Source organism: Leishmania martiniquensis, chromosome 11 (assembly GCF_017916325.1).
Source record: "Leishmania martiniquensis isolate LSCM1 chromosome 11, whole genome shotgun sequence".
In the NCBI taxonomy this organism is placed as follows: Eukaryota; Euglenozoa; class Kinetoplastea; order Trypanosomatida; family Trypanosomatidae; genus Leishmania; species Leishmania martiniquensis.
Window position 1 is genome coordinate 196,394 of NC_090146.1, and position 26,657 is coordinate 223,050.

The 26,657-nt window shown below is 59.9% G+C and overlaps 5 protein-coding genes across 5 annotated transcripts; all 5 read left to right on the forward strand.

The window, feature by feature from the left end:
* Positions 1 to 1,574: 1,574 nt before the first annotated feature.
* Positions 1,575 to 3,737, forward strand: LSCM1_06566 (uncharacterized protein; the record flags this gene model as incomplete). The annotated part of the gene is made up of 1 exon (XM_067323983.1): positions 1,575 to 3,737. One exon carries the CDS (start codon positions 1,575 to 1,577, stop codon positions 3,735 to 3,737), a length of 2,163 nt encoding a protein of 720 aa, XP_067180524.1.
* A 1,090-nt stretch (positions 3,738 to 4,827) lies between these two features.
* Positions 4,828 to 6,501, forward strand: LSCM1_06567 (uncharacterized protein; the record flags this gene model as incomplete). The annotated part of the gene is made up of 1 exon (XM_067323984.1): positions 4,828 to 6,501. The coding sequence occupies one exon, from the start codon at positions 4,828 to 4,830 to the stop codon at positions 6,499 to 6,501; it is 1,674 nt and encodes a 557-aa protein (XP_067180525.1).
* Positions 6,502 to 7,951: 1,450 nt separating this feature from the next.
* Positions 7,952 to 9,607, forward strand: LSCM1_06568 (uncharacterized protein; the record flags this gene model as incomplete). Its single annotated transcript, XM_067323985.1, has 1 exon — positions 7,952 to 9,607. One exon carries the CDS (start codon positions 7,952 to 7,954, stop codon positions 9,605 to 9,607), a length of 1,656 nt encoding a protein of 551 aa, XP_067180526.1.
* A 6,835-nt stretch (positions 9,608 to 16,442) lies between these two features.
* Positions 16,443 to 20,183, forward strand: LSCM1_06569 (uncharacterized protein; the record flags this gene model as incomplete). The annotated part of the gene is made up of 1 exon (XM_067323986.1): positions 16,443 to 20,183. The coding sequence occupies one exon, from the start codon at positions 16,443 to 16,445 to the stop codon at positions 20,181 to 20,183; it is 3,741 nt and encodes a 1,246-aa protein (XP_067180527.1).
* Positions 20,184 to 21,111: 928 nt separating this feature from the next.
* On the forward strand, positions 21,112 to 23,742 carry LSCM1_06570 (uncharacterized protein; the record flags this gene model as incomplete). The annotated part of the gene is made up of 1 exon (XM_067323987.1): positions 21,112 to 23,742. The coding sequence occupies one exon, from the start codon at positions 21,112 to 21,114 to the stop codon at positions 23,740 to 23,742; it is 2,631 nt and encodes an 876-aa protein (XP_067180528.1).
* Between the last annotated feature and the right edge of the window lie 2,915 nt (positions 23,743 to 26,657).

Consider the following 26,657-nt stretch of genomic DNA (forward strand, 5'->3'; position numbering starts at 1 on the left):
TTATGGAGTGCTTTCCTGTCTTTTTTTTTCCGTTGCTTCGCTTCTGTGCTCTTACGAGAAAAGGCAGGTACTGCCGTAACCCCGCCTGCGGCTCTCTCTCTCCTCTCCGTGGGCTGGCAAACAACATTACCTCCCCTCTGTCTGGCCAGCTGCCGACCAACCGGAAGCGAAGGCCCCCTTTTTAGTGGTTCTCGTTCTTGCGTGAAGCCCTTAGAGGGGGGGTTGTGCGTCATTTCCGGTGAGGGTGTGGAGGCCTCTCTCCCCCTGAAGACGTTTGTATTTACATATATATATATAGAAGCAGGTGCATGTGGAATGTGTGAGGGCATTCATAGGTAACTAAATGCTTCCCCCCTCGTCCTCTTGCATTGTACCAAAGAGAGAAAGTGGTTGCGTTTTTCGTTTTTTTTCCCGTTCTGCTTTGCCTTCTCTCTTTTTCTGTACACCCTTCGCGAGCTCTTTTTGCACACGATTTGGTAATGTGGGGGGGGCGCGTGCTTCTTGGATGCATGCCTGAGCTTTTCTGTTGCTTCATGCCGAAGGCGAGGCTATGATGCAGCGCGGGGATGGAAGGAGAGGGGGTGCGCCACAACGAGAAGGCATTGCGTACGCTTCTAAGCGCATGCACGCACCCATGCATGCCTATGCTTGTGCTTTTATGGTGAAGCGGGAGCGAATTGTTTGGTGATGCTGGTTAAGAGGAGCGCCATTTCCTCATGTATTCGCTTTCTCGACCGCCGTCAGGACTGCGAGTACAGGGGGGGAGGTGAGCCTCCGAGAGGGAAGGGGGCGGAAGGGAGACGGCATTTTCAACGACGCGACACCTCGTCAGGTGATGAGAAAGAACCACTTGAGGGAACGTCACAAAAGTGGCGTGCGCCGTACGTGCGTTCAACCCACCAGGCCCTTCCTCTCCCTAACTCTTCTGGCTTGACCCATCACCAATCCACATGAAATGCTGAGATGCGTCTTGAGGGGGTGTGGGACTGGGCGATGGGTTAGTGCTCTTGTAGTCCCCTCTCCGCCCTTCCTCAACACGAATCGTACAATAATGAGTGCCTCCTCCTAGGTCAAGGTTCGCGAGAACCCCGGCAATGCAAGGGGGTGATCCTGACGGAACCCAACGCAGTGCTTTCCCTTTCCTTGCGCATGTGCTGCAGAGCGGACATCCCGGGCAAGGAGGACCGTGCGCCGCCGGCGACTTTGGAGATGCGGCCAAGTGGTCGATCGCGTGGGTCAAGGAGCGCTCCGAAAACGGAAAGCAGCGCTGCAGTGCTATCGACCCGCAGACGTGATTTCTCTTCTGTGCAGCTGTCTTCAGTGCCACATAGAAAGACATACACGCACACGCACAGACAAAAGCTCCGTGCCCCTTTCCCTCTCTTCCTCTTCGAAGCGTCCAACACGGGCACACTCAGAACATCGCCGCAGTCGTCGAGGCGTGGAGTACGATTTTTTGGAATAGGTGCACGCTATACCAAGCATGCATATACATATACGCACACACGAACGCATAGTTGCCTCTCTTATTTGCCCTGAAAGTCACTGTTTCTCTTGGTACGCTGACAATCTTCATGTCTGCTGCCGCCGTGACTGCGGCACCCGGCTGCGCTGTGGGGCCAAAGGATGCGCTATGCTACCCGTGTGCTCTTCGCATGTCAATGCTGTTCGATTACCCCCCTCCACGAGCGGTGGGACAGCTTCACAAGCGTCTTGCTCCAGGACCTCTCTCCGACCTTTCTGATGACACACTGCCAGCGCTGGACGATGACCATCACCCGCTCTTCACTCTCGTTCATGAGACGCCTCTGAGCGCTCGCCGCTACTTTGGCGGCACTCTACGACCGATTGCCACCATCACAGACGATCTAAAGGCGCCTCCTTCAGCTGGCACATCCGCGGTAGAGGGAATCACGGCCACCACATCCACAGCACATGGCATGCTTGGCGGCGATGCTGACCCCAAATACGCAGTATCGTGGCTGTGTGTTGCATGCTTGGGCCTGTACCAGTTCATTGACTTCATCCACGCCCCCTTGGCGGCAGCCGCCGTGCGGGCAAGCCCGTTTTACGATTCCGAGTCCATTACCATTAACGTCAACATTAACCGTAGCTTCACCTTCACGTGGCTGGCTGCGGCAACCCGCTACTTCGACGTAAAAGGGACGGGCACGGGGCGGCCATTGCCGTCGTCGATCGTGAAGGAGGAGCTGAGCAATTTCAAAGACTTTTACATGAGCGACTTGCGTGCACGTATTGTGTCCTATCTGCTGCACTCGCATGATGATGTGGCAGCCTCAAGGGGGTCGCCGGCAGCCGTTTCGAGAAACGCCCAGCTTCCTGGGCTCGCTGTGTATGCTGAGGCTGTTGCGGCGATGTTATCGAAAAGCGTGAAGACGGCAGGAAAGGAAATCACTGAAGGAGAGCCCGTTCCCAAGCGCGCTCGAAGTGAGGTGATGGCCGCCGCTTCGGGGCCGGAGAGCTCTTTTACAGCAGCTGTGCCAGATCGAGGTGCGACCAGGCCTGCTCTCGTGGCGCTGCAGGCCTTTCGCTACGGCGGGACGAGCGAGAGTCTCATTGGAGAAGTGTTTTGCCGACATCGCGCAACGGAGGGCCTGATCACGGAGGGGCATATGCCCGCCGAATACTGCGGGAACCGCTCCACTGAGGTGCTCCCGTACAGTGTCATCTACGACTACGCCGTTCCGTACCTTACCAAGGTCGGGTGGATGCCGGCGCCGGTGACGGGGCCGAGGGAGACATGCCAAGGGGATCGCCGGACAACTGTCCGACAGGCGGCCAACGTGTCCTGTCATCTGCAGCACGCGAACATTTACCTCATGGGGAGCTACCGAAAACTGATGCGTAACATGTCGCAGTCTCCGTGGTTCCTGAATGGCCGGCGCATCGGCTCATTCTCTCTTCAGGAGGTCATCGCCAATCCGCTGCTTCCTTTCTTTTTCCCGGATATGCCTGCCGCGCCTTCTGAGGCGCCTGAGTCGCCTGCGCTGCTCACTAGCGACGAAGGGAGGTCGACCTCAGCCGCGCTCCTTCCTCAGGAGCGCGGTGCCCATGCCACTCGCTGGCAGTCTGTTGCCCCGTCTGTCGCTTCATCTGCCATGGTCTTTGGCTACCACCGCTACAAGTTTCATAGCGCCGGCCGCGAGGACGTGGATGTGCGGATGCTTGGCGAGGGGCGTCCATTCGTGCTGGAGCTGGTTTCACCGATCCGTGAGCGCTTCACTGAGGACGATCTGCGTCGCTTTGAGGCGTCTATCTATGCCAGCTACGAAGGCAGCGTAGAGGTGAGCGAGCTGCGGCGCACGGATGCGAGCATCACTGTCCGCCTCGCCCGCCATTCGGAGAGCAAGGTGAAGCGGTATCGCTGTGTCGTTTGGTCCAGCCGCGCCATCGACGACGCCGCGATCGATCCCCATGTGCGCGCCATTCACGCGATGAAGGACTTGGCGATTCAGCAAAAGACGCCCCTGCGTGTGCTGCACCGGCGCTCGCTGCATTCGCGGCCACGACTGATTCACTCGATGAGGCTGACGCCTCTCAATACGCATTGGTTCCTGCTCGATCTCGAGACGCAGGCCGGAACCTATGTGAAGGAGTTCGTTCATGGTGACATGGGCCGCACGACGCCGCATCTGGGTATGCTGCTGAATACCCGCGCGGACATCATTCAGCTGGATGTCGTGGGGATGGCTATACACGGCCTCAGCGGCAAGTGATACGTTGGCAAGTGCTCAAGAAGCTTATGGCGAGTGGAGGGAGGTAGCAGCTTGATGTGCAAAGGTGCCCGCAGTAAAGGTTGTGCCGGTGCTTATTGAGCGACTCCTGGCGTGCCATTTCGCCGCAGGCATTGAGCGATATCCACCTCTTCGCTCCCTTCACCCTTCGAGTAACTAAGGTGCGTACGCAGAGGTATGTGTGTGTGTAGGCTCTCGCACTTCTCTCCGCTGCGCACACAAAGAGCAAACAGGTATAAAGAGTAGTGCGCTGATGCTCGAGCAACAGCGACGAAGGTGAGGTTAGAGAGATGCCTGGCACCTCGGTTATGGAGCCTGCCACTTGTGTGCTTGACGCGGAAAGTCCCCTTCCCCCCCTCCCGCTCTTTCCAGGGAAGCTTCCTACTGGTTCCACCGCTGCATAGTACAGCATCTGAGTGGTGGAGCATGCCCCCCGTTTCGGTGTGTGTGTGTGTGGGGTCGGTGACGCCCTCTTCAATTAGTGGAAATGCGTGGGATCCGTGGCTGCATGTGGGCGCGCCATTTTCTCTTCGCGTTACGGAGGAGGACACGGCGCATATAAGGCATATCTCTCGTCACATCTCTACTGGTAACCCAATGTACGCCTGCCTCTCCCTCTCTCTCTGCTACCCGGCTATAGCGCGACTGCTGATCGGCTAGCCAGACAGCCGCAGACGAGGAGGCAGCGGTGTGGAATGGCAATGAAACGCCCTTCACTACCGCTATCTTGACTTCTGCTGCGGCGCCACGGCTCATCAAGACACAGACACTGAGAACGTGCATTGGTGAGCTCGCTTGTCAGCCTTGGGCCAGCAGGATGATGCCGGAGGCAATTCGCAAGCGTGGAGCCGCGCATGCGTCGCCTGCATCCCACCTACCGCCATCACTCTCAGCAGCTTTTAGGGCGCTCAGCTGCGGCTCTCTGCGTCGTCACTTTCGGCGCGCCCGTCGAGGAGCCTGCGGTCTCCAGCTCCTTTCCTTGTTGCTCGGTGTCACCACTATCGGCTTTGTTCTTGGCTGTCTAATCTGGATACAGACGCAAGGGTGGGGATGGGACTGGCACGGCAACGATATGGCTGTCCTTCGACAGCAGCAAGAGCGCGACGATGCTCGTCGGCGCTTCCGCTGTCCGATGACCGAGGGGCTTGTTCTCCCGGCAAACCGCTCGGCAGAAGACCCCCGCGAGGTGACCTACGCACTGACGCGCCAGACGCCGTCAGGGATGGCGTCCTCCGAGCTATACGCTTTCGGGCCGGAGCGTGGTCTGCCCGATGGTGGTGCGTCTGCGGGCAAGCGGAGCCGTGTAGAGGCGCTCTTGGACTACTGTGCGGCGCGCGTGGCGGAGAGGCCTTCGTGGAGGAGCGCTAGGTGGCAGCGAACAAGCGTGTCTGTGTCGCCGCGCTTTTTGGCAAACGCGAGCTACACCGCCACTGGCAGCCCTGTGTGTCTCCGTGCTGGCCGTATTCACTTGACGGATGCCCGCATCCGCGCTGGGATTTCCGAGTTTCGCGCGGCTGGGCTGACTACTCTTCCTTTAACGGACGATGTGCTCTCCCCACAGTCTGCCTCTCCCACCTCTGAAGTCGTCGCGCGCGTGGTGCCCGCGATGGCGGTGCTTCTTCATGGAGCGTGGATTGCCACCCACTTTTTCCACCTCGTCACCGACACCCTTGATGCGCTCCACAACGCCTACTTCACTTGGCAGGACGGCGCGCTGCGGCGAATCCCGACACAAACGGTGCTCCTGCATCAGCCGGAGTCGAACTGGGGGGACCGCGGCGGGGACACGCAAGGGAAGATGGAGCTAAGCGCAGCGTTGGCGAACGCATTCTCATCGCCGGAGCTAGGCTGCGGGTCTCGGTACAACAGCTCCTTTCTTTTCCGCTCTCAGTCCCGCCACTGTGCAGAACTCGAGGCGAACGCGACGGCCACGATGACGTCCCCACCGGGGTCGCCGCCGCCGCGACAGTCTTCAGCCACTGCGGCGACCGTGTGCTTCTGCGACGGCCTCCTCGTGACGAATCGCCGTCTCCCCGTCCTCGAGCGGGAGACGTTTCACGATATTCAGGATTGGGTCGCGAGGCAATTCCGCTCTTCACCGTACGGTGTGAACCGATCCATGCAGGAGATGGAACGGCTGCAAGTGCAGCACGCGTCGCTGTCGCGGACCTCGGCGCTGTGGAGCATCGGAGCAGCTCCGGCTTCTCCGTCGACGCCGTCCTATCAGCCGCGAGTTCTCTTTGTGCACCGCACCACCCGGCTGATAGCCAATGCGACCCGCTACGCGGGGTGGATGCGGGAGATGGGATTTCGTGTAGAGGAAGTATACCTTGAACAACATACGGCTGCACAGCAGTATCACCTGGGTCGCTACGCGGACGTTGTAGTTGGCATGCATGGACTAGGCATCGGCCACGCACTGTGGATGGAGCGCTCACCGCCTCACTGTCGCACGGTAATCGAGTTCCGCCCGTGGGTGATTGCTTCTATGCTGACGCAGCCCATCCTCATCCTTAAAGGCGCTATGCAATACAACTTTGTCCATATTCCACCGATCGACGTGCGCTTTGGACCTTCCGTTACAAATCCGGCGGAGGAGCGAGAGCTCTTGCTGTCATCAGCGCGAATGATAAACGCCTTCCGCTATCCAAGCTTCACCGACCAAATCGCCATCTACGACGATGAAAGGGTGAAGCGCGTGATAGCGGATGTACTTCAGCATCTCAACAGCTGCCTGCCATCGTAGTGCAGCGCTGTGGATAGGCAGAAGCCGCGGTGCGTCACAGTTTATGTAGTCATTCCTTGTGTGCGTGCGTGTGCTGTTCTTCTCAGCCGGAAGGTGGCGAGGGTTTATCCCACCGTCACTCCACCTTCTCCGCGTCAGCGCACCTCCACTCTTTTTGTGCAAACTGCCATCTCCCCGATGACTGAGGGGGAGCAGGGGGGGAGAAGCACCCCTCCGTGCGCGCCTGAAATGTCGCGCACGACCTGCTCTCTGCGCGCGGCTCACAGACCAGCGACAGCCGGCACGTCTGCGCCGTCCACATGATGGGCGAGGGGGTGCCAGCATGACTCGAGCGCATCGCCTCCCCCATCCCTCGGCCTCGCTCTGCCCACTCGCAGGCAGCCTGCACCACCTCGAGAAGCGCACCAGGTGGCGACGGGCATGGGCCGTGCGGCCTCAAGACGACCTGCGAGGCGGGGTGGGCAGAGTGTAGGGCAGAGGCCGAGCTCAGACAGCTGAGCGGGCACATTGCTGCAACGGGCGTCTCATGCTCCTCCGCACCACGTGATTGTCCCCGTGACCGTCTGGGAGCGTGGGGGGGCGGTGGGGCTGCATGCAGGTTGTACGGCAGAGAGTGGGCACGCTTGTATTGGAGGCAATCGGTGCTGCCGGTGATTCTCCGGCGGCGCCCGCGAGGAAGTAGCCGAGGTGGTAAAGGGCTGATTGGAGCAAATCACGCAAAATATCGTTTGTGGGGGGCTTTGCTGCTTCCTCAGCCACCAGGCCACGCATCGGCGTATGTGTGTGCAACGGGACACTCGGGCCTGCCTAAAGGCCCCAGGCCCCCTTCTGCACCTCCCATGCCCAATAGCATGCGTTTAGCTGGGCTGAACGGCGTCCGTAGAGTGCATGACCCGCACGCTCTTGCATCTGAGACGTGGCACTTGCTCATCCTCTCCCTCCTTTCTGCCGCGCGTTCGCCCATCTCTCTCCGTTACTCGCTCACGCACGAAGAAAAAAGTGGAGCAGATGCTCGGTGCGCGAAGGCATCACCATCGGCTCTGTTGATCCACACTATCGCGAGCAGCCGGTCACACGGGCTTCCTTTGCCTCCCTAGGTGACTCTTCTGTACCCACGCCCTTTTCCTTGTGAGACGTTGCCGAGGCGCTGCTCTTCTCTCTCCCCCGGCCCTCCCACCTCATCACAGCTCTCCCTGCACTCCCTACCGTTGCTTTTCCGTTTGCTCTCTTCCCTTCTTGCCAATCCGACCTCGGTATCCCCTCCCACGTATATCTTTTCGCCCCCCTTCTCTCCCCCTCTCCCTGTGCTCTCTTTTTGCTTGTGCCCTGGGGCGTTTGTGTGTGTGTGTGTGGCTCATCTTACTCCGCCCACAGTCATCGCGCTCCTGCCGCGCTCACAGAAAAGGCCCCAAAGCTTGAGTACCACTCGAGACGCACTACAGTCGGCGCGATGTCGAAGCTGCCGAAGCTGGCCATGATGGGCACCAGCCTCTTCGTGGGCGTGACCATGGTGGTGGGCATCAACGCCATCAACAGCGCCCCAAGCTTCATGCTGGAGTACTACAAGTACCTCGCTGGCAGTGAGGTCGCAGAGCCGCGAGCGCCGGTGTTCTGGAAGAATATCCTTAATTTTTACACAGTGGTTACGTTAGTGGCGCAGGCGATTCATGAGCCGACAAACCTCACCTCTTTCATGTGCCGCTTCTCGCTGCTCTTTCGCCTGGAGATGAGCTGCGTGGTAATGATGATAGAGATGCTCGTCATTCTCATCATGCCTCACACGCACGTGTCCGAGTACAGCGCTATCACGGCGATGATGATTGTGGCATACCTGAGCGGCGCTGCTCGTGCTTACTTTGAGAACACCGGGTACGCCCTCTTTGGCCCCTGCCCTCCCATTATCCTGACCGGCATGATGCTAGGCTCAGCAGTCTCTGGGGCGCTGGTGTCTTCGCTGCAGATCATCTTGAAGGCAAGCATGGCGGACACCTACAGCGCTATCTTGTCGCAGTCCCTCATCTACTTCTGTATGGCGATCGGTATCATCTTCCTCGCAGCACTGCTCCTCGCGGCCCTGCTGTACAACCCGTATGCGCAGCGCTACGTTGCGGAGTTCCGATCCAAACGCAGTCCGCTGGCAAACATCTACCGCCGGCACAGGGTTGCGAGAGAGGTGTCCGATGAGAGTGCATGTTGCAGAGACGCTGCCACCGACTTGCACGACGGCGCTGCACGCCGCTACCTAGACGACTCTGACTCTGAATCAGAGGCGGAGATGCTTCTCGAGATGGATGGCGGTGGTGCCGCTGAGCCCGGTGAGCTGGGGCGCCACCACCCCGACGTCCCCTTCGACGACCGGGTCTTTCCCACGAGGGAGGAGTGCGAGGCGGAGCCGGCGCGGGCATTTACCCCGAGGCCCTGCGACCACAACGTTGCTTCGGCGACCACTGCACAAATCGGGGCATGTGATGACTGCGCGCAGTCTGGGGTGGCCCCCGGCGAGGTCGACGAAGCTGCGGCTCCGGTGAAAGATGATCTTGAGACCAGCAGCAATGACCTCCGTTTGGCTGCTGAGGAGGCGCTGACGACGGCCGAGCTGCTGCAGCAGGTGAAGCTGCTGCAAGTCGTCAAGAAGATCTACCCAATGATGATCTCGTGTTTCCTGACCTTCACCGTCACATATCTCGTTTACCCGGGTATCATTGTCGCGGTGGACAGCGCTGACGGCTGGTTCACGACCCTCATTATCGCGGCCCACAACTTCGCTGACCTCGCCGGTCGCTTGCTGACCCTATGGAAGCGACTGTGGCCTTCGAGAAGGGTGATCTTGATTGGCTCGATTGTACACATACTTTTCGTTCCTCTCCTGTTGCTGTGCGCGGCGCACAAGATCCCGTCAAAAGCGGTGGTGTACATCCTTACAATCATCATGGGTGCGTCGAACGGCTTTCTCGGGACGCTGTCGATGGTTTACAGCCCTGATACGCCAAGCCTATCCACCTACGGTGAGCGGGCCATGGCTGGTCAGCTGACAGGTGTGTGCCTCCTGATTGGTTGTGCCGTGGGCTCGCTCATGCAGCTGGCTGAGGTACTTCCGTTCAGTTAAGTGAGACGCCTATACGCCTCCACGTCCCGTTTAACCTGCCCATGCTCCCCTTTCTTCGGTTGCGTACGGTGCTGCAAAACATAATTGGGTCGTTCGAGTACTGCTTTTTTTGTATTGCTGCCTCCTGCCTCCTGCCTCGTGCGTCATGCGTCATGCCCCTCTCTCCCCATGGAGAAACTGCCCGTCTTGTCCTCCTTCTGTTGTATCGCCCTTCAGCTTACTGTAAGGAGCTGTGACGACGACGAAGTGACAAGAATGGCATCGGACTGACGGACACGCGCAAGTAACGTTCACGGGCCGACACACCGAGACGGGTATCAACTTTGGGGATTTGAGAACGGGTGCAGAGGGCGTCTTTCCCGAAACTTTGCTTCGCCTTTGTTTATATATATTTATATTTAAATTCGTCCAACTGTCTCTCTGTGATCTCCTTAAGCTTTCAAACGTGGCGCCGTGCATATCTCGCTCAGCCTCTTCGTGAAAGTGTGAGTGGACGTGTGTGTGTGTGTTTGACGAGAACAAAAAAACGAAGAGAGACTGGTGTGGCTTTCTCTTCTGGGTGTTGCCGGTGCACTGTGAGGCCCTAAGCTGTAGCTGCCTGTTCTGTTTTCTCTCTCAGCACGGCACCTCAGCCGGAGATGGGCCTCCTTTCAGTGCTTTATTTTCCATCGACGTAGGAGCGAAATCGAAGGGGGCCTTCTATTTACCGCAGGTGCTGTTTCTGCTTTCCTTTTCACGTAACCTTTTACACTTCCCTCGCGCCTCCCTGTTAAAGGCCCCGTACCTGTGTGGCAGTCGACTCGCCACTATGCTTTGCTGTATTCCTTTTTCCTTGCTTCTGTTTCTCCCTGATGTCAGGGAACCACCTCGCTGCGCTCTATTACGGGGCTCGGTGTTGACTCTGCGTGCGGATGCCAGGCAGCCCCCTAACCTACCCCTATCCCTCCTATCCCATGCAGGTGCCGCACCACCTCTCGTGGTCGCAGGGTGAAAGACCTGCGGGGGATAGGAGGGCAGAGCGGTTTGCCGCTGCCGATGTCGGCAGCCAGATATCGGATGGTGCTGCGGCTCACAGACCAGCGACAGCCGGCACGTCTGCGCCGTCCACATGATGGGCGAGGGGGTGCCAGCATGACTCGAGCGCATCGCCCCCCCCCATCCCTCGGCCTCGCTCTGCCCACTCGCAGGCAGCCTGCACCACCTCGAGAAGCGCACCAGGTGGCGACGGGCATGGGCCGTGCGGCCTCAAGACGACCTGCGAGGCGGGGTGGGCAGAGTGTAGGGCAGAGGCCGAGCTCAGACAGCTGAGCGGGCACATTGCTGCAACGGGCGTCTCATGCTCCTCCGCACCACGTGATTGTCCCCGTGACCGTCTGGGAGCGTGGGGGGGCGGTGGGGCTGCATGCAGGTTGTACGGCAGAGAGTGGGCATATTGGTAACGAAACAAACAGAAAAGTAAAGAAGGACCGCCTCGTGACGGCGATAAAAGTGAGGAGTGGAGGCCACCCTCCCCCCGCGGAGCGAATTGGCGAAGGAGGCCAAAGGGCGAGGAGCAGCGGCGTTTTTTTTTCATTCACCTTCCTGGCCGCGTGTGGCGAAAAGGACGCCTTTGCGCTCCTCTTCCGATCCTCTCCGCCCATGTCTGCTGGGCTTCATTTTCTTCTCACGCCCACCCCCGCCTCTCCCTCCACGGCACACAGAAACGCACGACATACCCGCCAACGCAGGGCACACCCACACACCTCCGCATAGAAAGACACTATATACATACCAACGTAGATGTGTGCGTATGCACCTCAGCATGTTGCTTCGCCGTCGTGCTGTGAGTGATGCAGGTTTTAGTCGCTGACGTTCTCTCTCGGATCTTGTGGTGTGCATCTGCGCGATGTGCGCGCAGACCGGTCACCACTCGACTTGTTTCACGTTGATGAGGGAGCGCCGGTAACACCCCTCCTCTCCTCTTTTCGCCCCTCTCGTGTCGGCTGCAGAGAAAACGAAAGAGTATTCGTCTCTCTCTCTCTTTGCCGTGCGTATGTCGGCTGCGATGTGAGCCTACATTGATTTGCAGGCGGCATGTACACCCAGGCGTGTCTCATTCACTCGCAGTCTGACAGAATATTCCTTGTCGCACGCAGGATGAGGCATCGTGGCTAATCCTGCGCAGCATCGGGGAGGTGGGGGGCTTGCAGAGCACACGCAACGCCCAGTAGCTGATCACAGCGGCGCTGCCAGCACCCCAAGCCACGTGAGCATTTTTCAGGGCCGGGCGATGCGCTCAGCAGCGCACGCTGATTTTCAGTGGGCACCGTCAACGATAGCCGACCTGGTACAAGCTCCAAGCACGATCTGGGGGCGGGGAAGTGTGACAGAGCTGGATGGGGTGGCCTCGTCGCACACTTCCAGGCGCTTGAAAAGACGCAGAAGCGGTTCACGACCGGACCGCATGCCATTGAGACGAAGCCGACACCTCCCCGCGCACGGCTTCACGAAAGCGGAAAGGCGGGTGGCCGAGGAGCACGGAGAGGCTGGGAGGAAGCGCCCATGAAGGCTGCCGGCGAGGACAAAGGCGGGTGAGCGAGAGACGGCTTACATGACGCCCCCCTCCCCAAGCAGCCGCCCGCCGGCAACACACAGCTGAGTAGGGTCTTGGATACCCCCCGCTGCATCGGCTTCAACGCAAGCAACCACTCAAAGGTGCGACATCAGGGTCCGAGAGAGTGACCATAGGAAGTGGCGGACGTGGAAAGCACGGCAACGGAAGCAGCAGCAGCAGCCAGCCCAGTCGCGCTGCCGGGCGAGGATGCGAGGGAGGGGGGAAGCCTCGGAGATGCGGTGTGTGCTCCGCCGGAAGCCCTAAAAAGAGTCACTCATCAGACGCTCCCGATGCCCGATGCGGGTAGTACCCCGGCAACGGAGGGTTCGGCGCCGTCGGTTCGCCTTGCCCGAGACGAAGGCCTGGGTGGCTGGGAAGGAACGGAGGGCTTCGGCGTTCTCGCCCCCCTTCGATTGCAGAGCGTTCGTGGCTACGGGCAGGGGCCTGACTGACGAACCGCCAGTGACGGTATGGTGTGATCCCTCCCCTCCCCCACCCTAGGCCTCAGGACAGTCGAGTTGAAGGTGGAGTGCGGTGGAGGGGGAGGGGTGGGAGAGGACAGGGCGGTATGCGCTGTTGGGAGCGCCGTGGGTCGCGGCACGGGTGCGCTCGCGACTCCCTCTCATTGGCCTTTGCCGTCGTCATGTGAAAGAGTCCCAAAGGATCATGGCGGGGCTGCACGGCGCAGCGGCCCATTGCCCGTGCCCTTCCGGCGGCAAGCGTGGCCGAGCCGAATTCAATCGGATGAAACATATGCAGCTACCCGAAGGCTGGGGCTCCCTTCGCGGCGCGATCCCTCTCAGCTCCTGCACGCACCTTCTCGTGGGTAGCACGCCCGGGCTTTCCGGAGTGCGTGAAGTGGTGGTGGTGAGTGGGGGGCGAGCGTGTAGCCTCGCTGTCGGCGGCGAGCGGCCCCACGGCTCTGAAAGCGATGCCCCCACTCCGAGTGAGCCTCCGTTGCGTCCCCCTCGCAGGGCAGCTCGGCAGAGCGGCTCCAGTCGGACAGTATGGCCGGCAGGCGGGCCATTTGGGACACATCTTTTTCCTTTTTTTTCTTCGCATCAATTTAACGGTTGCCCTCGCGTCATGCGACGGGAGCAAACTGTCGCACACACACGCACACATTTCAACGGCGAACGAGTTTTTGCCACTTTTTGATTTCGTCCCCATCCGATGATCCGCCGATACGCGCACGTGTGCGTGCGATGGCCGCAGCCGGCGTGGACATTCTTTCCTCCCCCCTCTCTCGTTTGTCTCGACGAATGCCCCCCATTCGTCAGTTCCCCCTTTGACCCAATTCACCGCTGTCCCCCTCACCCACGGTGAGCCTCCTCCTATCCACCCGGGGCTGGCGATTCGCGTCGTGACTGGGCAAGTGACGCACTGCCGGCCGAGCAGGCAGGGGAAGGGTCGGGCAAGGCGCGACCGAATAGGTCGGCGGAGATCTGAGAGGTTGCGCACTCGTGTCGTACGTGGGCACTAATGGACTGTGGAGGCACACATCCTGTACGGGGCGCCGCGTCCTATTCGTGGTGGGAGTGGAAGTGCCCCGCGCATCCTCTGGCCCCTGCGCTTACCCGCGTCGATTTCGGCTACTGGGAACAGAGGCTGCCGAGGACTTACCCACCTTGGCGCCCGAGCATGCCATTGCAATAGCACGCCTTCGGCATGTAGAACGCCAGCATCATCTTCCATGCGCCGCCCCTGTTCGCAGCCTCTCCTCAGACGCTACGGCGTCGGGGTTCTCCTGGCGGGGTGATGTGTAGCGCGTCGATCCATTCCTCCTATCAGGCATTCGCGAGGGGGTCGGACAAGTGTTCTCTTACGTGTACGCTGATACGTATACACAGACATATATACATGTGCGGATATGTATGTATGGCCACACACACACACACACACACATTCGCTCCTCTTCTGACTAGCCGTTTCTGCGTAGCGCCCCCCCGTTTATACACATATATATGTATCTTTTTTTTTAAATGATGGCAATGACGTTTTTCACTGATGGATGTATCTGCCCTCCCTTTTTTTTTCTGCTCTTCCTTGAGTTTTTACCTGTTCGCGCACGTTTGTGGGTGCGGGTGTGCGTGAAAGTCGGTTATCGGCTCCCTCTCTTATCCGTCCATTCGATTGTTGCCCGCGAAGCCGCGCCGGCTTCTCCTTCCCCATCTCTCTTGCCGTCTCTTCCGCCGCCTCGTATGAGCTGTCTATGTGGGCGCCAGTGCGCACACTCTCTTCTCCTCATTCACTGCTTTTCTCCCATATATATATATATTAGCTCTAACCAAGAATGGCTGCGCGTGAGGCGGAGGAGGCGGGGCCGGAAGGGGAGGGAGGGAGGGGGCAGGATGCGGGCAATAGAGCGGACCACAGCAGACGAAAAAGAGACTGAACTGGTGTATGTGTATGTGTGTGCAAGTGGCGCTTGTTGGCTGTGCTGCGAAGAAAACAAGGAGGATGACGGGCGGAGGAGGAGAGTACCCTCAGTCATACACTGAAGCGTGAAAGGCCCGCGGCTACGCAATATGGACCGCAAAGGCGCAACGCGAACAGCATAGGCGGCGGACCAGGCAGACGCTGATTTCGTTAATCTTTGTGCCCTGACATAGCGAATAAGAACGCTCAGCACCCAAGAAATATCGACAGCGGCGCAGCGACTTGGTCGCAAAGGCTGGTGGGACACGGAGTGAACCATGGGGAGGTCCTTCATGCCCTTCACCACTTCCTGGTGAGGCGCGAGTGAGACTACAAGGGCTTAGATGAAGTGTGGGAGAGCGAGCGAAAGCGAAAAATATGCGTTAGATGAGGGGCGTGCGGGTAAGCGCTCTGGCATTGTTGTGTGCGTGTGGGCTGCCTCTCTGCTTTGAACCGACTACGCCACGGACCGTCTTTGGCAGCCTCAAAAATCGCGTGGCGAGGAGGTCATGCATCTCTTTCCCCTTTCAGCACTTCTATCTCGCCTCGCTCCTTCTTTCACGCGCCCTTCCCACCTTCTCACTGACTACACGATTTTCATTGCCCGCACATCAACCTGCTGCTTTTCGTTCATGGGTGCGCAGCCGCCTCTTTCTTTTTTTTCGATTGGCTCTCTTTCCCCCATTCATCTTCCTTGTGCGGCTGCGCACCTATTTTGCCCTCCGGCACCTCTTCCCCACACCCACACACACGCATACGGTCCTGATCCTTACACGCGCCTTATTCCTCACATTGCTTTCGCGTAGGTGTCTCTCGCCTGGTACTTCCTGCTGTTACATCTCCATCTATCGCCCAGTGACCACCGGCGCTTGGCTTTTTTCTGTGTCCTGCGAGGCCTTGCACTTTTTCCTTACCTCAGCCTCACTGGATGAGTTCATCAACTCTTCTGAAGACACACACACACACACACAGACAGGGTAGGGCTCGTCGAGCACTTGCATGCACCTACGCGCGCACGCACAAGCGCACGTTCGATATCACCACCTTGCCTGCTGAGGGAGGCGAAGGCAAACATTCACGAGGGTATCGGGCAGAGGTGAAGGGCAGACCCACACACTCACGCACAAGGTGAAAATACGCTTTCACAAGGATTGCTACTCACTGCTTTACCCTTCTGCCGGTGTGGCCGCTTCGCCATCCTTCCTCTGCTTCTCACGTGACGCCTAACAGAAGCATAAACCGCACGCCAGCAGAACAGAAGCCGCTAAAATAAGTCCACGTCTCATTCGCATCAAAGAGGACGGAGAAGCCTTACTGCGACTACGGCGAGCGTCACTGCCGCCCCCCCTCTTTGGTGCTTAAGAGATAGCGCTAATAGGGCCCCTACCCCCTTTCCCCCCTTCTTCTTGCCTCCCTCTCCTTCGGTTAATAGCGAACCATTTTTTCTTGATTATCTCCTTGTATGAGGGAGGCGAAAGAGGCGAGGTTAGGGCACGCTTGGTCGTCTCGACTTCGACACAGACATTCTCCTCTGTGCTGTCCTGCTTGCCGCAGCGCCTTCTACACGGCAAAACACGCCTGTTCTCTCTCTCTTCCTCGTACACACACGGCCGTCAAGCGGTGCGGTGACCCGGCACATCTGCACGGATACATACACACATATATATATGTATGTATGTATGTGTATGCGCACCTTTTTTCTTCTGCCGGATCTTTTTTTTGCTCGGGAACGTGTGCGCTTGGCAGAAGCGTGAGTTGGTACGGGCACGTGTGTGAGGGGCGGACTTTCACGTACAAGAGCAAGGGCGGGCGTTGTGCATAGTGATGCGGGGCTGTGGTGGCGGCTCTTTCGGTACCCGTGCCAGCCGAGAAACTGAAGCGGGAATCTTCTCACTGTCGCGCAGTCGATCGGTCGTTCTCAGGCTCAACCAGTACTTCCGCTGGCTCCGATATCACACGGCGCCAGTGTCACTGCGTTCTTGCTCTACACCAACGCTGTCCCTGCTGCAGCCGTGGATCCCGGCCCCCACATCGTTGCCGTTGTCACAGTGCACAGCAGCCGCGTCTGCGTCATCGTCGCTGCCTTTGCGGACATCCCTGTCGTGTGCTAGCCGAGGCGCACCGTGTGCCCTTCGCGGCCGCCCCACGCCCCTTCTTCGCTCACTGCTCCACCACTTCGGCAGCTCTTTTGCCGCAGCAGCTTGCACCGTGGGTGTTCGCCACTGCGCATCCTCTCACCTTTTCAGCCCCACGCACATCTCTCTCGGCTCGCGGGCGGTGGCTTGTGCAGCGGTGACTGTAGACGCCTCCGCAGGTGGTGAGCGGGCGGATATGGTAGTCAATGCAGGCAATGAGGTGACGCTGAGGCGCACCAGGAAGGCGCCAGCCACGCGCATGACGCCAACCGCTACAGGGAAGAGGAAGTACACTCGAAGGGTGGTTGCTGCTGACTCTGCTGCAGCGGTGGACACCGCTGACGACGCCACCGTAGGAAAATCGGCACCTAGCTCTTCGTCCTATAATAGTGGGGTGAATGGTCTCTCCTCTACGCAGTGTGGTGGCGACGGCGTCTCAGAAAGTGATGCGCCCGAGACCCGAGAGGAGGAGGAGGAGTACAGTGGGCAGTGCGAGCTATCTCTAGAGGAAATATGCCGGCAAACAAGTGCGCGCCTGCTGCTTCCCCTTCATGCCGTCCGATTTGTCCTGAAGCGGACGAAAGAGGGCGCTACGGTACCCTTCCTGGCGCGGTACCGGCAAGGCGAGACCGGCCGCATGGACGAGACGCAATTGCGCCTCGTCATGGATACCGCCAAGGAAGTGGCGGAGGTGCACCGTCGCCGTCAGTTCATGCTGCGGAGTTTGGAAAGCCGCGGCTTACTGACGCCAGCGCTCCGCACCGCTCTCGAGTCCATGGCCCACGTCAGTCAGCTCGAAGATGCGTGGGAGCCGTACAAAGAGCGTCGGACGAGCCTTGCCTCTCGCGGCCGCGCTGCAGGCCTAGGCCCCTACGCCGAAGCCCTCCTCAATTTCAACCCTGAAGACCCCAAGTGCAAGGCGCTCCTCGATGAACTGACTGCGTTCGTGTGCCGCACTGAGGATGGGGAGCGGTTGCTGATCGCCATTGTCGCCGAAGACGTGCAGCGAAGCGAAGCGCTGCGGCGCCGACTCGGCGAGTACTGCCGTAACACGGCGCGCTTGTCGTGTGCACTGTTGGCGAAGCCGCGCAAGAAGGCCGCGAAGGAGCTTCACGAGGAGAGCTTCGAAGCACTGCGAAAGCACTTTGCCTACTACGACAACAAATCATGGTCGGTGCAGCGCGTCGCGGCGCACGTTGTGCTGGCACTGCAGCGCGGCGAGGCCAAGGGCGCATTGAAGGTGGATACCGAGTCAGGCCCGAAGAGCCACGGATTGTTCATGCACACCGTTCGCGAGCAGTACCCTGCCCTGTATCGGCTTTTACCGGCCTCATCGTCCTCGGTACCCACCACGGACAGCGCCAGCTCGTACTCCCACGTCTTTCGCGATTTCAGCTATGGACGTAAGATTGTGCACGCCGGCTTGCAATCTGCCTATGAGCACCTCATTAAGCAGGCGCACTTTTCGATTCGACGAGACCTGAAGAAGAGCGCGGAGCATGAAGCCATCGTCGTGTTTGCGCACAATCTACATCACATGCTTCTACAGCGACCCCTCTCCCACTCACGCATCTTGGCGATGGATCCCGGCTTGGCGAACGGTGTGAAGTGCGTGGCGCTGGACGAGCACGGCGAAGTGGAAACCTTCTTTACCTGCACGCTTATGGACGAGCAGAAGATGCGGCGCTACATCATTCAGGTGGTCGAGTCGAAGAAGCTGAACAAGATCGTGATTGGCAACGGCACCGCTTCTGGCCGCGTGACGGACTTGATTGCAGACCTCATCAAGAGACAGAAGTGGTCAGATGTCGAGTTCGCCGTCGTGAGCGAGGCGGGCGCGAGTGTGTACTCGGTGTCCGACGTTGCGAAGGAGGAGTTTCCCAACCTCGATGTCATGTACCGTGGGGCAGTGAGCATCGGCCGTCGCGTACTGGACCCGCTGAGCGAGCTGGTAAAGATACCAGTGCGCAGCATGGGCATCGGCATGTACCAGCATGACGTAAACGAGAAGGTGCTGATGCAGGAGCTGAATTACGTGCTGGAGTCCTGCGTCGCCAAGGTCGGAATCAACGCCGCCAGCGCGAATCGCTGTGTCATGGAGAAGGTGCCCGGTATCAGCAAGCGAATCGTCGACCAGATTGTGCTGGCGCGTCATGCGAAGAAGCTGCATAGCCGCGAGGACTTGCGGCGGGTACCGGCCATGACAGAGAGCGTCTACGAGCAGATCGCAGGCTTCTTTCGCTTCCCAAACTCTCCAGAGCCACTGGACAACACGAACATCCACCCCGAGTCGTACCCTTTGGTGTGGCGTCTCGTGGCGCTGTACAAGGCGGGCCAGCTAGGAGACAGCGAGGTGGTGTTCGATAAGTCGGAGGACGCTGCACGTCGCGAAGGGATGCCGTGCGGCAACACACACATTCGCCAGCAGGTGGCCCAGCAGCTGAAGCGCATGTCTACCGCTCAGCTTGCGACATTGGCCTCCGAGAGGCTGTCGTGCAGCGTAGAGACACTGGAGCTGCTACGCGAAGAGCTGCTTCACCCAGGTTTGGACCCGCGCGCTTCGCTGCCGCACGCTGGGCTACTGCGTCGCGAGGTCTACAACCTGAAGAATCTACGCCCTGGCCAACTGCTCTCCGGTGTCGTTCAGAGCGTGACGATGTTCGGCGCTTTTGTCGATTGCGGTCTGCACGACTCTGTGCTCTTGCGCGGCGAAGGTGTGGATGCGCTGCAGGTGGGCATGTACCTGAACCAGTGTATTCGCTATGACTCCCTCGATCACTTGGAGCGTCCGCGTATGTTCTTGGTACGCGCTGCAGCTCCTACTGCCTCTGGTGACAGCGCGGATGGCGCTACGACAGGCGCGCCTCGAAGGCTTCGGCTGGAGGCCGAGGACTTTCTCGGCAGCAACGGTCGAGGCTTTGTCAGCCAGGCTGCGCCGAACGCGCGCGCCTACGACTCGCTGGCGAACAACGTGGAGGGGTGTGTGACAGCGGCGCCCCCGACACTGACCGCGCGGGTGCTGCAGGAGCGCAAGCGCCGCGCCGAGGAGGCGCTCGGCAGCGCAAGCAGCACCTCGGTGACCAGCACGATGAAGGCGGAGGTGAGCAGCCGGATAAACCTGGTATCTTCCGAGGACCTTTCGCACCCCCAGGTGAAAAAGCGTGCCCGAGCAAAGCCAGAGGCAGACGACGCACTTCGCCACGTGCGGCGGCGTGTGGACACCGTCGCGGCTGCTTCTGCTGCTGCTCGTCCGCATCCAAGCCCGCCCATGCCGCTGCCCTCCTTTTCCACCGAAAAGGGCGCTCCCACGATGCCTCCTGTAGTCATTTCGAAGATTTTGAAGCCGGCTGCTCGGCAAGTGGACGCCGGGGGGGCCAGTGACCCCCACAGCTCCGTTGGCGACGGCGGCGACATGGTCTTCTCGTTCTGAGATGCGCTGGCTCCGTGCCGCACAGAGATACTGCGGATTCGTGCGGGAGAGTGTGCGCCTTTTCTGTGTTGCATTCTTTCCTCTGGTTTCTCCCCACCCCCGCTTCGTGCGCCGGTATCTCTGACTGACGATGCGCTGGAGAGGGAGGGGACGTGTTCATGTTCGTGTGTGTGTGTGTGGTGTGTGTGCCGCGCTAAGCAAATCGCAGCTCTGAATGATGCTGCTGCTGCCATGCTGAGGCGACAAGAAGGAGAGAGGTACGAGACGCGAGTATGAGGGTGCAGGGCAGTGGGCCGTGCTTGCCAGCTCTCTCTCTCGTGTAGTTCACGTCTTATGCGCCATTAACCAACCCTTCTTCGTGACGAGTGGCCTTCCGTCCGCCCCCACTTGACACTCACATACACCCGATCACACACAGAGGCGTGTGCGCAAAGAGGTATTTCAGCTTGCGTGGTCAGCGCATGCCGTCTGGATGGCTTTCCGCCAACCCCCATTGGTGCTCGTTGAAGGCAAAGGACAAGAAAAGAAAAAAAAGAAGGTCCCTGCCCCTGTCTACGTCTGTGTGCGTGCGTGCGTGACTCTTCTTCCCCCCTATCTACAATCCTGCGACTCTCTCCTCCTCCCCCCTCTCTTCTGCCTTCGCTGTGATCTCAAACGCATCCCCCCACCCTGTGACGACGACAGCAGGCGATCTGCTGCTCGTGCGTCCGAGAATTCTGCCAGAGAAGAAGCGTTCCGATCAACCGTGCTCACGCGCACATAGCCCACGTACAGAATCTCTTTCAGCCATCCCCTTGCGTTTGCCCAGCGGTGCAGCGCGTGCTCTCTTCGCATTGGCCCTTCCTCCCCTGTCTCGTCTCTCCGCTGTTGTCGATCACCTTCAGAAAGGAGGGGAAAAACGCAAAAAAAAGATTTCCTCGAGAAAACAATGTTGGCGATACACTCCGATTCTCAGAATAGCCGCCACGACCGCGGCGGACGTGGCGGCGATCGTGGCGGGCCTCGCGGCGGATTTGACGGCGGCAGCAAGAACGTGTCCCGCAACCTCGAGAAGTTGGCTGTCAGCGTTGCCAAGGAAAATGCGCAGAGGTTGATGAGTGAGTCCCTTTCGGTCGAGACAAACTGCTTCCCCATCGACGTCTCTGACGGCAAGTTCCACAACTACGTGGTGTCCTTCGAGTTCCTTGAGAACGGCAGGGACATGAAGGGTGAACAGTGGAAGATTGACTTTCAGCACGAGCTCCTCCGTGCGATTCGCAAGAAACGCGTGAGAGAACAGCACACACAGACGGAAGCCGAGGTGGAGGACCTCTGCGTGTGCACAGGGCAGGCCATTCTCGCTCCAAAGAAGCTGGACGTCGAGGACGGTTTCTCCATCGAGTGCGTGCGGAAGGAGAAGGAAGGTCAGACTACGATCCTGGAGCGTCACTACCGAGTCAGCATCCGCTACGATGGCGAGCTGAGCCTGAGGCTCCCGGAGCACGCTGTGTGGGTTAACAAAATTCTTGCCTACGGCCTCGCTGACACGTACAGCGAGCACATCGGCTCCAGCTACGTGGACATGAAATCTGCCGTGGAGTGCGGCAGCGGCCTAGTTACGATGGATGCCATCTCCCTTAGCGTCTCGCGTATTATAAAGCAGGGTGGCGAACAGACGGAGATGAACGTGCTACAGGTGGACGTGAGCACTAAGGCATCGACGACGACCAAGTGCAGCGACGAAATGCGCCGGATCCGCGAGCGCAATCCGTTAGTGTTCAAGCGCGCTGCCAATGAGGCACTCGTCGGCGTTAACGTGACGACCATCTACGGGGAGCCGACGTTCCTGAGGGTGAAAGCCATCGCCTTCGACGTACTCGCCGGCTCCCCGGCCAAGCTCAAGGCGAACCCAGAGGAGACCTTTGTGGAGTACTTTAGACGCAAGTATGACGCTACCATCGACCCCACGCTGCCGGTGCTGTACTGCCGCTTCGCGGACCGCTCCAAGGTTAGTCGGCTGATGCCGTACCCCGCCGATGTCCTGCAGCTCAGCACGCTGAACTCGATACAGCTGAGCAGGCTTCCCACGCTGTGCTCCATCTACGCCGGCGAGCGTAGCAGGCGTATCAATGCTGCCCTGCAGCGCGTGCTACGCTCCCCGTCGATGGCGGCGGTACTCCAGTACTACGGCATTCGCATCCAGTCGTATCCACTGATGGCGTCGGGCAAGGTGCTGCCGGCCCCAAACATCTACGTACCGACGGGGCTGCACAGGTTCAACCGAATCGACGCCGCCGAGTTCACAGGTCAAGCCGGCTTTGCGCTTGGACTGAAGGGCTTATGCCATCCGAATCAGCCTTGCAAGTACCAGAGACTGCTCATGGACGAGCATTTCAACACGGGCAACATCGCTCGCTGGCTGCGGGAGTACAACGTGGCGTTGCCTAAACCGACGGTTGTGCGCTTCGGCTCCGCTGTGCCGCCCCTCAAGGGCCAGCCAGGCACGTTTGCCATGGTGAAGCTGCGCACCAAAGACGCTGGGCCGTACAACGACTTCAAACAGCATTTCGCGCGGGACTCTGTCATCTCTCAGATGGCCGTGGTGCACCTCCACCGCAGCGTGCCGCAGATGATCACGCAGCAGGTGGCCGCCAAGATCGGCCAGCTGTGCTTTTTCATCGATGTCAACGAGACGGGCCCCTCCTTCTCGAGTCGCCCGCTCCTTGTTGTGGGCGCCGTGGTCGGCTCCGCGATGAGCACGCTACAAGAGAAGCACGTGAGCGCCAACGTGACGCTGCACACGGTGGCCTTCGTGGCTTTCCTGGCCATCGGCAAGTGTTGGAAGCCGTACTGCATGCACTACCAGGTCCAGGGCGAGGAGCGCGTGCTCTACACCGAAGGTGACGTAGCTACCTCCTCCCTGCCTGCCGACGCCCCGGCAGGCCGGCGGCAGAACGCGAACGAGGTGCTGAACGAAAAATTCCCCGACTTCCTCAAGGAAGTGGCGGTGCACTTCCAGCTGGATGGGAACAGCACCAAGGGGACGGTGGTGCTCTACCGCGGTGCCATGACGGACTCTGAGGTCGGCTTCGCGGCGAACATGAGTCTGGCCATAGAGCAGGTGCTGCCGAGCTGGGATGCCGCGATATTAGTCGTGCAGCCCCGCTCACATTTTCGCATGGCCTGGGACTTCACGACGGTGTTTCCAGAAGAGAAGCGCAACGGCCACGCCGGCCTCTGCAACGTCCCCCGTGGATTTTGTACGACCGACTGTCGCTTTGCCTTTGCTGATGTAGATCCGTCCACACCCGTTGAGTCTTTCTATATGTCGAGCGCCAACTGCTTCCTCGGGCACGCGTCGAACACATACTACCTGGTGCAGAAGTGTGCGGCCACGATCTCGCTGGCAGACCTTCAGCAACTGACGTACAATATGTGTTTCATGTACCCCAACAAGCCAGACGCGCTGCCGCTCCCACTACCCATCAACTGTGCCAACGAATACGCGCGCAAGTATGGCTCGCTGAAGGCCGTGAAGGAACTCCCGCAGGGTATGCGGACTACCATGCACTACTTGTAGGTGACGTGACGAAGACGTGCCAAGGCAGGCGCAGAGAGAGGAGGAGGAGGAGTGGGGGAGGTGCGTGGCGCTTGCTTCCTCAGAGGGGTGCCTTTTTTTTTATTTACTCGCCCCCCCTTTCGCCTACCTATCACAATCTTTTGCTTTATCATCCCCAATAAAGCTGCCGCCGCTTCTCTTTCCGTTTTGTTTATCTCTTCCGTCCCCCTCCCCTTCCCCCTCGTGTGTGTGTGTGGGGTCCGTGCCGGTGCTCGGGGGAGGGGGTGCTGCCGTGCTTTCAGAGGCGCCACCGCGTGTGGGGGATCGCCTCAACAGCTCTGCGCCTCCTTTTCTGCATGCACATGAACCTGCACTCTCCATTTTCTTCCCCTCCGCGGCTCTGCTTAGGTTACGACAGCTTCGGCTGCCGAGCTGATGGCAGCTCGCTCGCACCAGTCGGGGCGGCAGAGTGAATTGCCTCTGCTCTTCCTGCATGGCACTTGCCACATCAGATCTGCGCTACAGCGCCACCGTGTGGTGAGACAGCAGCAGCAGGGAGGGCCCTTGAAGCGCTTGTGCAAGCCAAACGTTGTCGTGGCCATAGTAGGAGCCCTCGCCGTACGCAGTCAACAGAGACGTGCTAAGCAACGCCGACCTCCTGGCCCCCCGCACTCCCTTCCGCTGCCGTGGCCACCCCTAAGCGCCCCCACCCCCCTCCCCCTCTGCGCAACACCAAGGGAGGTGTGGAACTACCTTGTGCACCTGGCGCCGGAGATGCGCAGGCCAGATCACATTATGGCCACAGTCTTTCTGCAGGTCCTGCAGGGGTACGACGGTATCCACCCTCTCGGAACTCCGCACGCGCACAAACCTCATGCGCAGCGGTCGTGCGCAGCTTGGCGTCTCACCCCCCCCCCCAAAGGGCCCAGGGCCGAACCCCCAGACGAAGAGAAAGCAGCCGCACCCATGCGGCGGACCTCGCGCTTTGCGAGGCGCCCTTGCCCGCTGTGGGCGGATGGCGCGCCACAGACAGACACCGCAGCGAGAGCGGCCGCGACGCCGCACGGCACTTCCACACATAGGGGTACGGCGACAAGCGGCGGCTGCCCTTTCTGCCTGCACCCGCCGCGCTGCGCGTGAGAGGTTGCAGCTATGAGCGACTCGCTCCGAGGAGAGCCCCCGTCTCCTGAGAGAGGAAAGGCAAGCATGACCAGCACCACAGAAACGCCCTTCCCCTCCCCCGCCACGAGCCCTACGCGAAGAGTGTGCGGCATGCGGCAACGCGTAATCGCACAGCCACCGGCGCTGCCGCATCCCTCCCTCGTATTTCCTATTTTGGGCCGCCTTTGGCCGCCGCCAATCGGGGCACAACGACGCGCGCGAACGGGCAAAATGGGCAATGCTAGAGGCGCCGATGCCAATCGCATGGACCGCTGGGCCAGCGCCCATAGACCCCCCCGATACACGATGCGGTGCGCTGGTGCGGGGGGCCCTCTGCGGCAACGCCCCAACGCCGCCCGCGCTTGCCATGAGGGTGCCCGACCCTGGCGCTGATCTCTGCACAGGCCCCTGCGCCCGCCGACTCGCGGCAGCGCTGTGCCTGTCGCGGCGCATGCGGCGGTCCCCGTGCCTTATCGGACGTGGCGGCGGGGCGCAGGCGCGGGAGGGGCGCATGGGCAGGCTGCAGGGTCTGAGAGGGTCGTGGCTTGGGGCTGGCCGGCCTCCCCCCTCGCCCGCCCCCCCTCTCCGGCGTGCGCCTGGACCGCTGCCGAGCAGGGCACACAGGCCCGTGTGGCGCAGCGCGTGTGCGAGGGGGTGGGTGCGGTGAAGGACAGGGCGAGCCCGGTGGACGCGTGGGCCGCGTCGACGGCAGAGGTGCAGCCCTGGAGGACGAGGGCGCCGCTGCCGTGCATGCAAGGCGTGCGGGCCGTGGCTGTATGCGTGCAGCTGCGAAGCTGTTCGTGGCGGAGGCGGCGGCTTCTTGACAAATACGGCCACTCTTTACCGTACAACGTGCGTGCAGTCCCTTTGTGCACTGGGCCGCTCACAGGGACAATCACGTGGTGCGGAGGAGCATGAGACGCCCGTTGCAGCAATGTGCCCGCTCAGCTGTCTGAGCTCGGCCTCTGCCCTACACTCTGCCCACCCCGCCTCGCAGGTCGTCTTGAGGCCGCACGGCCCATGCCCGTCGCCACCTGGTGCGCTTCTCGAGGTGGTGCAGGCTGCCTGCGAGTGGGCAGAGCGAGGCCGAGGGATGGGGGGGGGCGATGCGCTCGAGTCATGCTGGCACCCCCTCGCCCATCATGTGGACGGCGCAGACGTGCCGGCTGTCGCTGGTCTGTGAGCCGCGCGCAGAGAGCAGGTCGTGCGCGCCTGAAATGTCGCGCACGGAGGGGTGTGCCTTCCTATCTTCTCGTCCTGATGCCCCCGCTCTATCCCCAATGATGTGTGGCATCGTGGGAGCAGAAGGGGGGAGAGGTCCGGTGGCAAGCGAATTAGCGGATGGGGCTGCTCCGCTTTTTTGCTTTTAAGGTTTCCGATCGCCTGCTCGTCTTTTGTTTTCTTGAAGAAACGATTAAAGCGCCGACGTCGCCCATGGGATGTACGCATCCAGGCGTGTGTGTGTATGTGCGTGTGCTAATTTCGACCGCGATGATGTGGGCAGAAGGGTACTGCCTGGTGGACCTATTTTTTTTTCCGTTCTTGATAGCTGATGGTGAAGCCTTTTCCTGCTGATCACTCGAAGAGGGCGTAGCGGCTTTTACGCCGTGCTCTCTCTTTCTCTCTTTTTTTTTAGCTTTGCCGCGTCGTGCTGATCATTCCCCTCTCCCCCTCTCCCTCATAGGTTTTTTTTCCTGCCTCACCTCTCGTCTCTAATAATCGGCAGCTCTCATCCACACGGCCGCACGCGCGGCATGACATTTATCCACCACAGA